Below are 14,441 nucleotides of genomic sequence, written 5' to 3'. Positions count from 1 at the left end.
TCTGGACGCAGCCTTTTAGTATAAGTTTTCCCTCATGAAGATGAGTTCATGGGCAACCTAGAATCATTTCATACTGAGCTAAGGACTGAAAGAAAAAGTGGGGAAAGTACTAGATACTTTTCCCAGGAGCATTTAAGAACTCCTTATGGGAAAAGTGTATTTGGCATCTATATCCCTTGATAAGAGAGCGCAAAAGAAATATAACAGCAAGATATTTCTCAAAGCCAGTATATAAAATCTACATATAAAAAATATATGCTCTCCTGAGCCTCCCCCACATGTTCCTAGACATTAGTCTATTATTGGTGTCTTCTGCAAGGGAACGCTGAGCAAACATCACAAGAAGCCAGCTGCAAGAAACAAAACTGCTTGTGTAAGTACATTTTTGACAAATACAGTTCTTATTATTTTATCTTAAGAATACTTAAACTTGGGGGAGAATGGGATGTAGGGGGGACCGGAAACATTGCTGTTGTAAAACAGAATGCTAGCATGGGGTAAAGGGATTTATGTTTCTGTTGGATGATCTGTGTTAGTATAAATTGCTTTGTATTATGTGTAATCATATAGGTTACACCAGCTGGGGTCTAAAACGCCCAGACTTCACTTTTATCACTGCTTGTCAGAAGGTACAAGAAGGACAGTGCTACATAAATAAGCCCAATGCTGGCCTCCGCCATGCAAATGCATAGAGCAGTCAAAGTAGTAAAGCTTTCTAATTCTCCATGCTGTGCTGACTTTCAAAGAAAAAGTATTGATTATTGCCAAAAGTCATTCTATCTTTCAAATACATACATTTAAATGTGAGTGGCAAACCAATCACAATTTCTTTTATTCTGCCCAAAGTAAACTGCATTGACTTTCCTGGGACCAGATTTCCATTTTTTTTTAATGGTTTAACATTTTTGTACACATATTCTACTGAGGAGAAGAAATGGACAACTAAGTGGATTCAAATGAGCTAAGCTGAGTTTATATCATGCATTTCTTTTTTTTTTTTGGACCCAAACGTACAATTTTAGAAATGCAATTTTTTTGCTAAAAATAACATGAAAGTCCCAGCCTGGAGCTGAATGTAAAACAGCAGTTCTAGGGGGAGAACTGCAAAATGGTTTGCTCTAAGAGACTTAAAGGAGCCTGCTCTGTGGGAACAGAAAGACAGGATTTCCCCTCTGAAGAATAATCAACAGCATTAGCTAGTGCAGCTGGGCCAACAGAAAGCATGGTCTATACTCTGTGGGCAGTGGCCAAATGCACTTTGACCTGTTGGCCTGCCCATGGAAGCCTGAACTAATCACCAATAGCACCTGTAGCCTAAGATACATTTACTAGTGTTCCAGCTTTCCCATACTGCCAGCTCCATAGCATGTAGTAGCCTTAAATGAGAGGTTCTTTAAAAGGTAAAGGACTTTGGAGTTAGGATAATGGATAAGTGATTGGGACATAGCCCAAGTGTATGCGATAACTGGGAAAAACTCATCTGGCTTGCAGGGCTGAATGGTTGAATATCACTAGTATAAATGATTGCCCAGGCTACAGTTTCATCATAACAGTGAAGGAGATCAGAAAGACTGAATATGGAGAACTGTATTACGCCCATGATGCATCCTGCCATTCAGTTGGAAGGAAGAATGCATAGGCTCATGGGAGATGTCATCCCGGGAAGAAGTTGAGACTATGGGAAACAGTGGAAACACTGGCCCCACAAACCCTAACACGCATGACTTCAGAGTAGGAAAGTGCATTAGGTGATGTTGTTGCCTAACTGCTGTAAGCCAGCAACAACCATGCTTGGTGATTGTGAATATTACTTTTTCTTCACACCTCTGCTGTGAAATTTACTAAAAATAACCATGACAGAATTGTAGCTTTAGTGATGGCTACCGCGCCTTGGCAGACACCAGACATTCAGATGTAGTCCTCTGAGTTTGTTTATTTATATCAAAAGGATGCATTTTCCCAGACTGAGCTAAAGGCAGGCTCTGTCATGGAGCCCATAAAGAATACACACACTTTTTGCATCAGTCATCAAGAGGATACATAACACATACTAATCAACAGGTTATACCTAGCACTGTATTGGCAGGCCCATGCATACATGCTCCAGCCCATGGTCCAGAAATTGGCTTAAAAATCACAAAGTAATAAATATGCAGATCACTTAATTTCCCTTCTGACTTTTGAGCCTTTAGCATTCACGTTCTCAAGTGATCCTCTACAATGACAAGACCTGAAACTTATTAAAACATGAGAATTGAGATTCTCATTTGGTTGTATTCCTCTGGAAACTGCGATTTTTAAAGCAACAAATATCATGAGGCTCATGGTACAGTTGCAAGAACCAGCAACACAGCACAAGATATAAAGAGTATAAAGCAAATATAGAGAGACACTCTTTGGGAGAGTGTCTAGTAAGCATGAAACAGAGGCCGGGCACCACGGCTAGGTGAGTGCATTGAGTAGAGGGGCAGAGCACAGACTGTCTGGGTGATGGCACATGATACAGGGAGCAGAACCACAAGCAGAGCACTTGTTGAGTGGCTAGTATAGAAGCAGCAGGTATGTAAACGCATAGTATGCATAGAGCAGAGTACAGTCTAGATGTTTATATTAAGACAGGACAAAAAGAAAGGTTCAATTTATGTTTATTATCCATGTGCTAGTAATCTAATCAAATACAGTACCTATTTTGAATAAATATAAAGAGCAACCCACTATGTATATCCAATAAAATACAAATTACAGTTATGGAAATTAAATAGCAGTCCCTCACACACTTTGTTGTTAGTGTTTTTTAATACATCCTTAATGCTGTGTGACACTCCCATCCAAAACACTCTCCCCACTGAGAAGCAATTCAATCTCTGCAGGCATTGTGGGCGGGTGTGAAATTCAGGATGGTTGGACCAGATGCAAAACTAAGCAACACCAACATACAGACCAGCTGAGAAATCTGACCCTAAGAATACAACTCAACTGTTTTTTCCAAACATTGGCCCTGGCAGCTCAGGGAGATGGACTCGGGTGGGGTTACTAGACATCTAAACAGCCCAGCACACATTTAATTAAGATTTAGAAGACTGTGGGGCTGGATTTGTTTTCTCATATATATGGAAAATGCAAAACACATTATAGGTGCTAATGAAATACAACCAACTAAACAAGAAGAGGGGAGGGCTTGCCTCATCATTCTGGCTATCCTCCAACCTTCCTGTCACTTCTACTGGTTTCCACACTGTTCCCATTTCTAGCACTGGTTCCCACTGACTCTAGCTGTAATGTCTTTCTCTGCTCCCAGCATCCATTAGCAGAACTGCCTACCACCTGGTTTTCCTACCCACTCAGATTACTGTCCACTATTCAGCAATTCTTATCTCCCTTCCATCTCCTGTTCAGCTTGGCAATTTTTTTTTTTCAGTTTCTGCAGCAATCCATTATGAGCAGCAATGACACCATTACCACCACTACTAGGTCTGACAGCTAGACTCAGGTTGGCTCTTCACCGCTTTCTCAACAACTCATATTCTCCATCCTTCCCATCACTGCTCTGTCCTGCTACTCTATCCCCTGGGCTCCATATTCAGCACCCACCCTTCTCCAGGACCAGTCTGTCACAGTCATCCTCTCCTTTTCCAAGAAATGTGGGTGAACCATTGCCTCTGTGTGGCAAGACTGTTAGGCTCTGCTCACAAGCTGAGTTTGGGAGAAAGTCTAGGCACAGCTAGGAAAATGCCACATGATCCTCACATCTCTTACTATGTTCATTTTATTACTATTCCCACCAACTTACCTTCAGGCAGCTCCCAAGAGAAACATGAAGACCTAATTAATTAAACCTTAGAGCATGTCACTAAGTTATATGTAGGTACCATTACTTCATTATTTTATGGAAGTTCAGCTGAGGCCAGGGACACTAAGCATGGCTGGGAATAGAAACAAGAAATTCCAACTCCCAGCCCCTTCCCTTTAAAAAAAAAAGCCCATTATCCTACTTCTAGTCTTATGCTTCTGATGCTGGTTTCCTGATTCCTTGCTCTGTGACTGCAAAAGATCTTGCTCTAAAAGTAGTTTGCCATATTGTACTTATAGTTTTACATACCCAATAGGTTTTTATTTATAGTTCTACATACACAACAGGTCTCTATTTAATCATTACAATGGATTTTGAATGAGTAAGTTGTCTGCAAAAAGGGAATTTATAGTGGCCACAGAATCAAAGTAAGTATACTGTTCATGGAGTGAACATGATTGATGTAATACAGTGATACCCAAAAAAAGAAGTATCGCATTTCAAACACAGGTAGTAGTGTTCTTCTATGCTCACTCCCTGAGACACTGTTTTATGTAATAGGTTCCTATTCCACTTTAGACCGATAACAACTGTGCATTATAATTTTATTTTTCACTTAGCAGAGCCTATTGACTCAGACAGACTCTTGCTAGGGAACCAGGCTTCATAATGAAGGCAGTACATTCTGATTTTGTGCTTGTTTGATAATTAATAGTGCAGTGTCAGCAGCAGCAGTGCAAAAATACAAGTATATTTTTCTCCTGCAAGTTATAAAGGATGTGCTGCATGCAATGGCTTTGTTGGATATATTCCTATAAGGCACACACCATTCACAAAAAAAGTGCAATAGACTAAATGGAGCTTCTGCTTTTTCAGAAGCTCTGCCCCCTTAGCCTAGTATCTTCACCTACCCTGAAAGAGTTTTGTCAGCGTAACTGTATGGGTACGGTTATACTGGCCATTCCCTCCATATAGCTTACACTAACAAAATGAGGTCTGACTACTACAGCTTAAATTTGTTTCCCAAACAAATAAGCTATACTGGAAAAAATGCATGATGGTTTTTGCCAGCATTACATGTCAGCTTGAGAAACAAATGTGCAAGCATAGATCAACCTGAGTACCTCACAGTCTTTAATAACATTTTTTCCTCATAATGCCCCGACATGGCTGATAAGTATCGTTACCCAGATGGTTAAAAAGATCTGGAGATGGAGAAATGAAAGTCTTGATCTAGCAAAGCATGGAACTCTTGCATACTTGAGAAGTGCCAAGTAAAATTGCTCACAAGTAACTTCTGTAGGATTGGCAAAAGTGTTTGAGAAGCCCGTGAAACGCTCTGGGGTTTAAAATGAGGTGTTTTCATGGCTAGCCCGAATGACCTAACCAAGATCATACAGGAAATCTGGGGCAATGTCAGGAAGTGAGCCCAGATCTTCCAACCTCAGTCTATAACTTCACCTCAAGACCATCTTCCCACTGAAAGTCAGTGATCTGGACACATTGTACTGTACTAGCTCTGCCAGCATGGAGATGCATGTTTACCATACTAGACAAGCTGATTAAACTCATTGATATTCTCATGGCCTATGTCACGACCAAAGTCAAAAAAAAAAAAAAAAGTGTCACCGCACACACACTTCACCTGCAAGTTTACTTTTTACCTATCATTTATTCTTTCCTTGATTATTCAGCAAAGACAAATAATTTGACAAATTACACAACTAAAGCTATGAATAACTAGCTGCCTTCCTTGAATGGAACTGCTCAGACAACTTGGCATCAATTGTTAAAGTGACAAAAGCATCTTTCCCCTCCCCAGACCTCCCCCCATATTACTCTGCACATCATTGTTCAAATTATGCACTTCAAAACAGACTGAAAGATATTTCACTTTCAAGGTGACTGGGCTTTGTTAAAAAATGAAGGTATTTGTTAAATGTGGGTGTCAGTTGTTTTAGGGAAAATTACAGAGAGCAGCTCAGCAACAGACTTAGTAGCGAGGCTCACATTATTGGCATAGCATACAGCTTAATCCTGAAGATTTTTATGCATTTCCTTGTCTACCATGGCCAGTCCTCACTGATTGTCAAACTGCTACTCCTACTCATAAAATGAGGTCCGAAGGCGTTAGAAGGACTGAGGCCTTGTAAGCGTTTGCATGGTTAAGACACTTTGGCCCAAGCACAGGAAAATGGCTGTGCCTGCATCAAACCCAATTAATCTCAGTGTATCTCATGACAATGATATAAAATCAGCTTGCAGGACTGGGGACTCAGTCTGAAACAAAAGCAGACTTGCCTAGACTACACTGCTAGCTCTCCCTGAAAGTACCTAGAAGCTACAGAGAAACATTTTTCAATTTGCTTATTTTAATAAAGGAAAAGGAAAAGGAAAAAAACAAAAACACAAAAAGGAAAGAATGAAAGAAAGAAAATATTTAGAAGGCAAGATTTCCATAGGAAAAAAATATTTTATTTTTTTTAAGAACAAATTCAAATTTGAAACAGACGTGGAATGTGATTTTCATAGTTTTCATTTTCTGGGAGCTAATTGCAATGTGGAACTAAAGCAGGTTTCAAACCTATGACAGGCTAGTTAAAAAAAACAAAGAAAGAAAAAAATTATTTATAACTCAAGCATAATACTGTGTTACTTACAAACTGGACAAAGAAATTCTTAAATAAATATTCATGGTACACAATTACAGCACAAATATGCAGCAATTTGGCAACCTTTTATACCATTTTTTTCCTCAATACAGTGCAAAGGGGAATGACACTGCCTTTAAACAAGCTGTAGCTAAATACATTGCAAAATTCAAATTTTATACAAAACATCTTGCTTAGACTTTATTAAAAAACCAACATTGCTCTATATACACAATCTGGTTAAGAAAAGCCATTTCTGTCTTGTTTTCATGTGTATTTTTTTATTCAAAAAGGTGAATAAGGCTACTGTAACACCCCGAATCCATATACAGTAAATCTGAACCTATTTACAGCATCTTCACTTAGACATGATGGTGCAAATTCCAAAGTCAGGTGACTAGGGATGATAATACAAGCAAGGCATTTACAGTAACTTTTTGAAGCTGAACCAACGTCAAATAAAGGAACAGTTGGTAGATTGTCATAATTCTGCACCAGACACAAAACAGGACGCACAGTACATTTTTTTTATTGGTTGCAGGTTGCTCTTCGTCAATTCCTCTGATTTTCACAGTTTAGAACATAACCAGAATGTAGCCAACTGACGAAACATACACTTGATTTAAAAAAATTTAACCTCCCCCCAAAAAATAAAACAAGCTTACTGTACCCATTTTTTCCTTTTCTCCCCCTCCCTCAAAATAAAATCTTTAATGACTTACAAAAAAAGCCTTGTATGGACAGATTCACAGAAAGGAGGGGTTGTTGGAAAGAATTACATATGCACTGTAGTTAGTCACCATGGTAACCTTCCAAAGAAACATGGTTGTTGCTTTAAAAAAAAAAAAAAAAAAAAAAAAAAAAAATTTAAAAATCCCCTTTCAGACTAGTATCCCAACATCATTTTCAGGTTCAGAAAAATAGAGAGAGAGTAATCATTTCTATGACAGTTCATTTCTTTTTTCTTTTTTGCAGGTGCTTGCTGGAGGTCTGAGAACCTTAAAATGCTGTTGCTACCTTTTCTTTCCAAATCAGAAAGCAAAGTGTTACCATAGTAACATGACTATGTTAAAAGATGTCTATTTTGCATAGCACATAAAAAGTAAATTTTTTTTTCTTTAAGGACGGGGGTTGTGAGGGTATAACAGAGCTAAAGCAAAAACTTTAAATCTGAAACTCACGTCTGTGTGACCTGATGAAATCTACAGAACACTTCAGCCCGTAAGGCAAGGGAAAACACAACACAGAAAATAAATGCCGGAACATCTTGTCATTGTTAAATATATGATGCAGTAACATTGATTTCCTGGTATTTTTGGGCTTGTATTTCCTAGTCTACTGTTATGCGAGACGCCTTTAGAGGGCTTTGTTATTTTTGTATTTGCTCTCATTATTGTTATTTTTGGAATGAAGTTGTTTTTCCCAGAAGCAGTTATCCATTTTTTTTAAATGCTGACAAGTTAAGACTATTTAATTGCCACAATGAATTTCACATCTTCTGGTGTAGATTCTGTGCAATCTCAAAATATATATTAGTAAAAAAGAGAAAGAAAAAAAGAAAAATTCTCACTTTATATTCCTTGTGTTTTATATACCTATTATAAATAAGATGCATCTTCCTTCTCTCTCTCAATGTCATAATTTATTTTATGCTTATGGACTGTAAGAGGTTTGCCATATGTGCTTTTACTTTGAAACAGAGCACCAATGAACTGCTGTGTCAGTTAGAGTACCCACACCGCACCGTGCAGGGACAGCACTGCCATAAACCAAAGTGTCAAAAGGCTCAAATCAGAAGCAAAATTCTGATCTATTTTTAGAAATGAGAAAGTTTTTAATAAAGTCAGTGGTGATGGAATTACAGCTCATTTGACCCTATGGTTTATAGTCATCTAGGTCAGATTTGGCTCTCTGCTATTTTCTTAAATGCATTCCCTGTGTTTAGTATGATGTGACAGTATAGCAGCTGAGTCTGCTTAAAAATCAACCAAAGCAGACTAAGTTTTTGCTACAGCTTCAAAGCTGTATACCTTATTGCCAGTACCACAACAGCATTGCCCTAATAAATCAGCGGCCTACTATTATCTTGTCCTCCAAGCTTGTTCACTTACTAACAATACCCCTTTGTCCAACTGTATTGAAGGTACTATCATTTTCTGCACATTGCTAATTGATAACTGTGAATTCCTTCAAGTGCAGCCCTAATCCACTGAGCATGGTGTTGTGTCTCCTATACTTGCCTCTTAAAACTTAGCATACCAAAGTGCTGTGCTACCTAAATAGTTTCTTTCCAGCTTCTATTTCAGAGGTGGCAGCATTCAACTGCAATTGCAGTCAGTCCTTCCTCCCCCAACACTGCCCAATTCTGGTCTTGACTCTGCTGACAGCCTAACTTTTGGCTGGAAGGCTCCTTATTAGCAAACGTAATTTCTATAGCTGTATTACCCATTCAAGTGAGGCTGCTGCAGCTGATGGATGGAGCATGGCACTCCGAACATTAATGTTCTATTAGTGATGCAGGAGGTGGAGTGAAAGGAAATCTTATGTGAAGGATGGCAGAACCGTTATTTCTGGGTAACAGAAATAAATGTAACAGTGACGGACTAAAAGCAAGAGAACTTTAAAAGTCTTACTTCGACGCTGAGGTCTGTGTGACAAATCCAGTATGCACTGAGAAACACTCTCACAAAGTCAGAAGATTGCATTTCAAGCTTGATATCCTAGAGCACCTTCCCAGGATGCCTAGGACTATTAACATCCACGAATCACTCCATCTTCCCTTGGCTTTTGTACACGCCTGAATGCCTGCAGCACATGGCTTAGAGGATGATGAATGTAACAAGAGTACAGCAATCAGAATGGGTATCTTCTACATAAAGTCTTCCAGCTTTTAGTGAATATGTATTCACCGAGACAGGAATCCTACAGACTAGATAAGCTGTCCAGCTCAAGAAGGCTCTCTGAGAAAGAGGTCTTGCCTTTACCCCTGTGCTTGAGTCAATATTAGTGCACAAGGCATCATCACAAGCCCCAACAGAAAGCATTTGACCAGTAAGTTTCCTTTATACCTCGGATGTACCACGTAGTTTTTCAGACCTTGTAATAAATGTTTGCTGGACTCTGAGGAGGCATCTCTTGAACTATATACACTGGATGTCCATAGTCACCACTGACCTTTTCATAGTGTGGGCAAAATACACTGTCTGCAGTCCTTAAAGGAATGATAATGTCACTGGGCTCAGATCCATTGTTGTTGCCACTACGCTTTGGGGTGGCTAATGTACTAAGCGACAGAGTTGTAGTGTGCTGCGGCGAATGCTTCCTGTGTCTTCTCCGGTACTTTAATAAAAGAACCACCAAAGTGATGATGATAACAATAAAAATGATGCACCCTGATGCAATCCCTGCAAATAAGGCCACCTCAGAACCAAGTATACTGGACTGTCCAGCCTTGCTGCCACCTGTGCCAGATCCTAGAAAGAGTAAAAAAAAACCCATGCAGTTATCAGCATTCTGTGACTATTTTATGGTGCTAAAATATGTGAACACTAAGCAGGTCTGGAAGAATTAACTGGCAGCTAAACTTTGACAAACCAATTACCCTGTTAGGTAGCAAAATGCAAACAGCCAAAGTCAGCAATCAATGTTAAACAAGACTTTGTGTCTGTTGGTCTTACTTTTATGCTGCTCCCAAACCACATTGTTTTCATATATCATCATCCATCAGCAGTAAGGACGGGCCCTGACAAAGCAGCCTTTGATGCATGCCGCATCTTTTAACAGATGCTGGCCAGCTCCCGGCAGCAAAGAGGGAAGAAAAAAAGGGAAGAGGCAATGCTCAACGCAACTGACAATTTTTGGTATCACACTGTTCTGCTACTTTCTCTTTCAGACACTAGTTTAAGTGAAAGCACCAATTGTTTGTCTACTTACATAGACATTTCTTGCTTGTTATTGAAATAAGGAAGCTTGAGGCATTGTAGGAGATGGGTAAAATGTTTATGACACATAACCAATTTTTATTACTTAATTTACATTTCGTTTTTGGAAAGAAATAGATTTGGAAGACGGATTAAAAAAAGTTCTCACACTGAACAGGCTGCTGAATGTTTGGCTTCATCACATTATCAGTTTGTCAGAAAAAATTAAATGAATGTTCACTTGACACTTTCTCACTTAGAAAGTTTGAAATAACTTCCCTCCCTTGATGCTCAGCTCCAGATGGAATAACGCTGTGGATGCTGAATTTACATAACTATCAACCCTGCCTACTGTAACCTTAGCACAAAATTGCTGATGCCTGCTTGACAACTGCTAAATCAAAGATTCATTAGCCTAGAGGCAAATAATGAAGCTGGTAAAGAAAATGCTAAGCCTTCATTGAGAACCCAGAGTCAACCATTTTGTTTGGAATGTTTTCAATTTGATGCCTTTTATCATGGCCTTTTTTAGGTTTTTTTTTTTTCCTTCTTTTTTTTGTACAATTAACACACAAAATGCAGTTTGAAGATTAACTAGCCTAGAAGCCATTCATTCCTTCCTTGCGTTAAAATACATATATAACCCTCCCCCTGCAGATCTTTGAATTTAGTGAAGGATTGGTTGTTCATGTGTACATTTTATATATGATCAGATAAGAGATCAGAGCATTAATTATACATGCATTAAAATAAGCCTTATAGACGGATGTCGAGAACCATTTGATAATGCATCAGACGGGAAGAGAAAGAAATACTCTTTCATCTGCCAGGATATTAAATGAAAGGCAGCACTTACACTCATAAAGCTATTTAGGGAGATTTCTATCCAAAAACTTTCCGGGAAATGAATGATATTACTATAAGGTATAATTAACTCCAACTGCAAAATGAGAGATGGGGAATACTCATTCCCACCAAAACTTCCAGCTCCTAGCCACCACACACTGGTGCATCCATTTTTTCCATTCAACTATGTAAGTAGTCAGTCATCCTTAGCAAATTGCTAAAATAATAATGTGGGGAGTCAGGGATCCCTTAAGCTGCCCACTCCCCAAACCAAAAAATCCTGAAGTCTACCTGAATGGTCCTTTACAAATGGACTTGTTGTGGAGCTTTTCCCATTGGTACCAGCTTCCTGTTCTGGACGTTTAGTTGGATCAGTATGACGGGGTGACCCAGCAGAACTGGGATCTATAAGAAAGAAAAATGATTAATTGCTGCTTAGACATCTGATAACCCTAAGCTTTATCAGCTGGTTATACATACCTCATGAGCTTTGAACGTGAGATATAAGAATGTAATTTTTCTTTAAGAGCAAAATAGTTATAATAGTTACTTAAAAGGTTTAAATTGGAGGCCATATGCAGAAAATATAGGTATTCTTGTAATTGGCAAGAAAAGTTTTGCAGATGACATTTTGGTTTAACTGAGCAAGTTGACTGACTACTAAACCAACTTGTAGTTAGAAGAATAATTCTCTCTTTCTGCACAATAGATTATCTATATATGAAGAGAGACAATGAACAAAAACCTCCACTGTAGTCAGAATTCATAACAAGCAAATTACAGAAATGTTAGCTTTCCTCCTTTCATTCATTTTAAATAAATTTTGAACTGTGAAGTTACAGTTTTGTTTTTAAAATAAAACTAAAAATGACTGAAACACGTTATTCCCAGATGACCTTTTCCTTCCAGGGAGCTCTCCAATAAAGAGATCTTATTACATCAGCTCTCCTCTTGTAGAAATCTGTCAGTAGCTTAGGTACAGAAAATAGGCTTTGCTTTCAAAATCTAAGGAAAGAATGACCGCACTAGACTCACTTGGCACTCTACGCCATGCTATTAAAAGGAGCCTGAAAACTAAGTGGGGTACTGATCAAAGTGATTTCATGAAACAGCAGATGGTCTTTACCTTGTCCAACTTTCATAAGGATCTTCATGGCTTTTGTCTGGCACACCCCTCCCTCCTGGTTATCCAGGCCCTCCAAAGACCCATTTGATGTTGCTGATTTAGGGGGAGGGGGGAAAAAAGGAAGAGAAAAATCAGAAGGAAAAAAAAAAAAAAAAAAAAATCAACAAGCAAAGCGACATGAACACAAGTGTCTGCAAACAGAGATTCCTTTAGTCTAATAGAAACTGTTCTTGCTGCTTCAGCTATAAAATGCTGAAGTCTAAAAGGATGAATACACCACTAAGTTTTACATTATGTACACACGTGGGAATGTGTTATCAGGTTTCACATTTACTCAACCATTTTTTCTTCTACGCACAATTGACTGGCTTGCTATTATGCCCTTGAATGAAAGGGCAGCACCATCCTAAAAAAGGCGACATCCAGCTGAAAGAGAGGCCCTGGCAGGCTCAAAGGAGCAAAGTACTTAATTCAATCATTTTTTTAAGCAATATTATTATAATCACTACATTACACCTGCTTCCTCTATTACATATCTCCTGTTTAAGGAAATACATGCACACAAAGGACTCAGGTGAAATCCGAGATTCCATACCAATAGGAAAACAGTTTTTTTTGTTTTTTTTTTTAAATACACTTATTTTTCTTAGGGGTTTTATTTTATGTTCAACTTCTACAGAAATCATTTAGAGCTTATGCAAACAAATGGGTGTTTCCCCATGTTTAACCTGCTCTTTCTTATCTGCCTGCTTGCTTGAACTCCACACCTACTCAACAACCCCACTGTGAGCTGTTACTGTAATCTGAGTTGTGCATTAAGCATAACTCCCTTAGGGAGGTGGTATTAAAAAAATCATAATCTAAGGGTGAACACACAGCGCAGTCCCACCATAGCTAGCTTAGGTCCTAGTAGAGGTTTAGTTGCAGCAGCACAGAATTTGGTGGGGCTATAAACCCTACCCAAGAAGCTGGGTAAATATTTGGGCAGCCAGTTTGTGCTGTCATGATACTGATACCCAGGCATGCTAGTCTGAAGACTGTTCAAGGATGTGTATGCTACACTGCAATTACAATAATGTTGCCACTGTAGTGTAGACTTACCCTTAGCCACTTTAACCTTTCTGCAATAATCAAGGCAATCACTATGTTCCTTTCATGCAACATTAAAGGTTTTTCTTCCTTGCACTTTTAGGACTATAATATATAGCTCCTATACTAGTAGTAATCAGCCTTCTACTAAATTTCTACAATTATGACAATACTGCAAATATACCAAAAAAAATCAACAGTGTGTAGCACCTAATAGAGCGTGATGATTCCAAACATTAGTTCATTTGCTATTGTCAAGATTTCTATGAGCTTCTTGCCCATTTCCCTTCATCTCCCAACACACACATTTTAGGCCACTGTTGCACAAGTAAGCAACCAAATAAATAACAGATCCCAAGTGTTTTACTTGCTGAGGTTCTCATGAGCAACTTGCTGCTTTAATGGCACTGTTCTTCTTTTAGACTCACTCTTTTCATCTGGGGACCTAATACAATACAACAAGAGTTTCAAGCTGCTCAGCAATTTGTTTTTAGTTTTCCTTCTCGCTTCCTTCCCTTTCCTTTGGGATTCCTTTAAATGCAGCTCATGTGTATTTCCTTCACAGTGTCTTCCAGACCCATGTTAATATTTTCCTTCCTCTAATCTTCTCCCCCGCTGTAAAGTTATAAACGCTTTACTGCTGAACCTAGCTTCCTAGTCTTTGATCCACCTATTGTTTTTGTTCCACTTTTCTCTCCTGTGTGTAATCTGATGCCCTTCTACTTGAACATCCCTCCTTTCAACTCCTCTTATGCTTTTTCCTTACATTTGGTCCCTCCCAGTTTTTTCCCCCTCTACAACTGATCTTGTTTCCCCCCCTCCCCCAGTTACTGGAATTTGGAGTTTGGGGTTCCCCCCCCCCAGGTTGAAAACACAAGAGCTAAAAACCTACAATGAGTAATTTAAGATGAAAGCAAATCTGAAATGTGCCACTGCATTGCCAGACCCAGAAAATAATGGAGACATATAGTTTTGTTTTGTTCCCTGCCCACCCCCACCCCGGGGGTGGAGGGAGGGGG

The 14,441-nt window shown here is 38.9% G+C and overlaps 1 protein-coding gene across 1 annotated transcript in view; it reads right to left on the bottom strand.

Annotated features, from left to right (window-relative positions):
- Nucleotides 1-6,243: 6,243 nt before the first annotated feature.
- Nucleotides 6,244-14,441, bottom strand: part of EFNB2 (ephrin B2) — a 49,076-nt gene continuing 40,878 nt past the window's right edge. Inside the window, exons 3-5 of the mRNA XM_019529677.1 lie at nucleotides 12,334-12,426; nucleotides 11,499-11,612; nucleotides 6,244-9,914 (exon numbers count right to left, since the gene is read on the bottom strand). Coding sequence (XP_019385222.1) covers nucleotides 9,532-9,914; nucleotides 11,499-11,612; nucleotides 12,334-12,426 — 590 coding nt within the window. The 3' untranslated portion in view covers nucleotides 6,244-9,531. The remainder of the gene's footprint in view (nucleotides 9,915-11,498; nucleotides 11,613-12,333; nucleotides 12,427-14,441) is intronic.

Source organism: Crocodylus porosus, unplaced genomic scaffold (genome assembly GCF_001723895.1).
Source record: "Crocodylus porosus isolate Cpor-Errol unplaced genomic scaffold, CroPor_comp1, whole genome shotgun sequence".
Taxonomy (NCBI): Eukaryota; Metazoa; Chordata; order Crocodylia; family Crocodylidae; genus Crocodylus; species Crocodylus porosus.
Note: the sequence above shows the minus strand (reverse complement) of the source record. Positions and strands in the feature narration are given on the sequence as shown.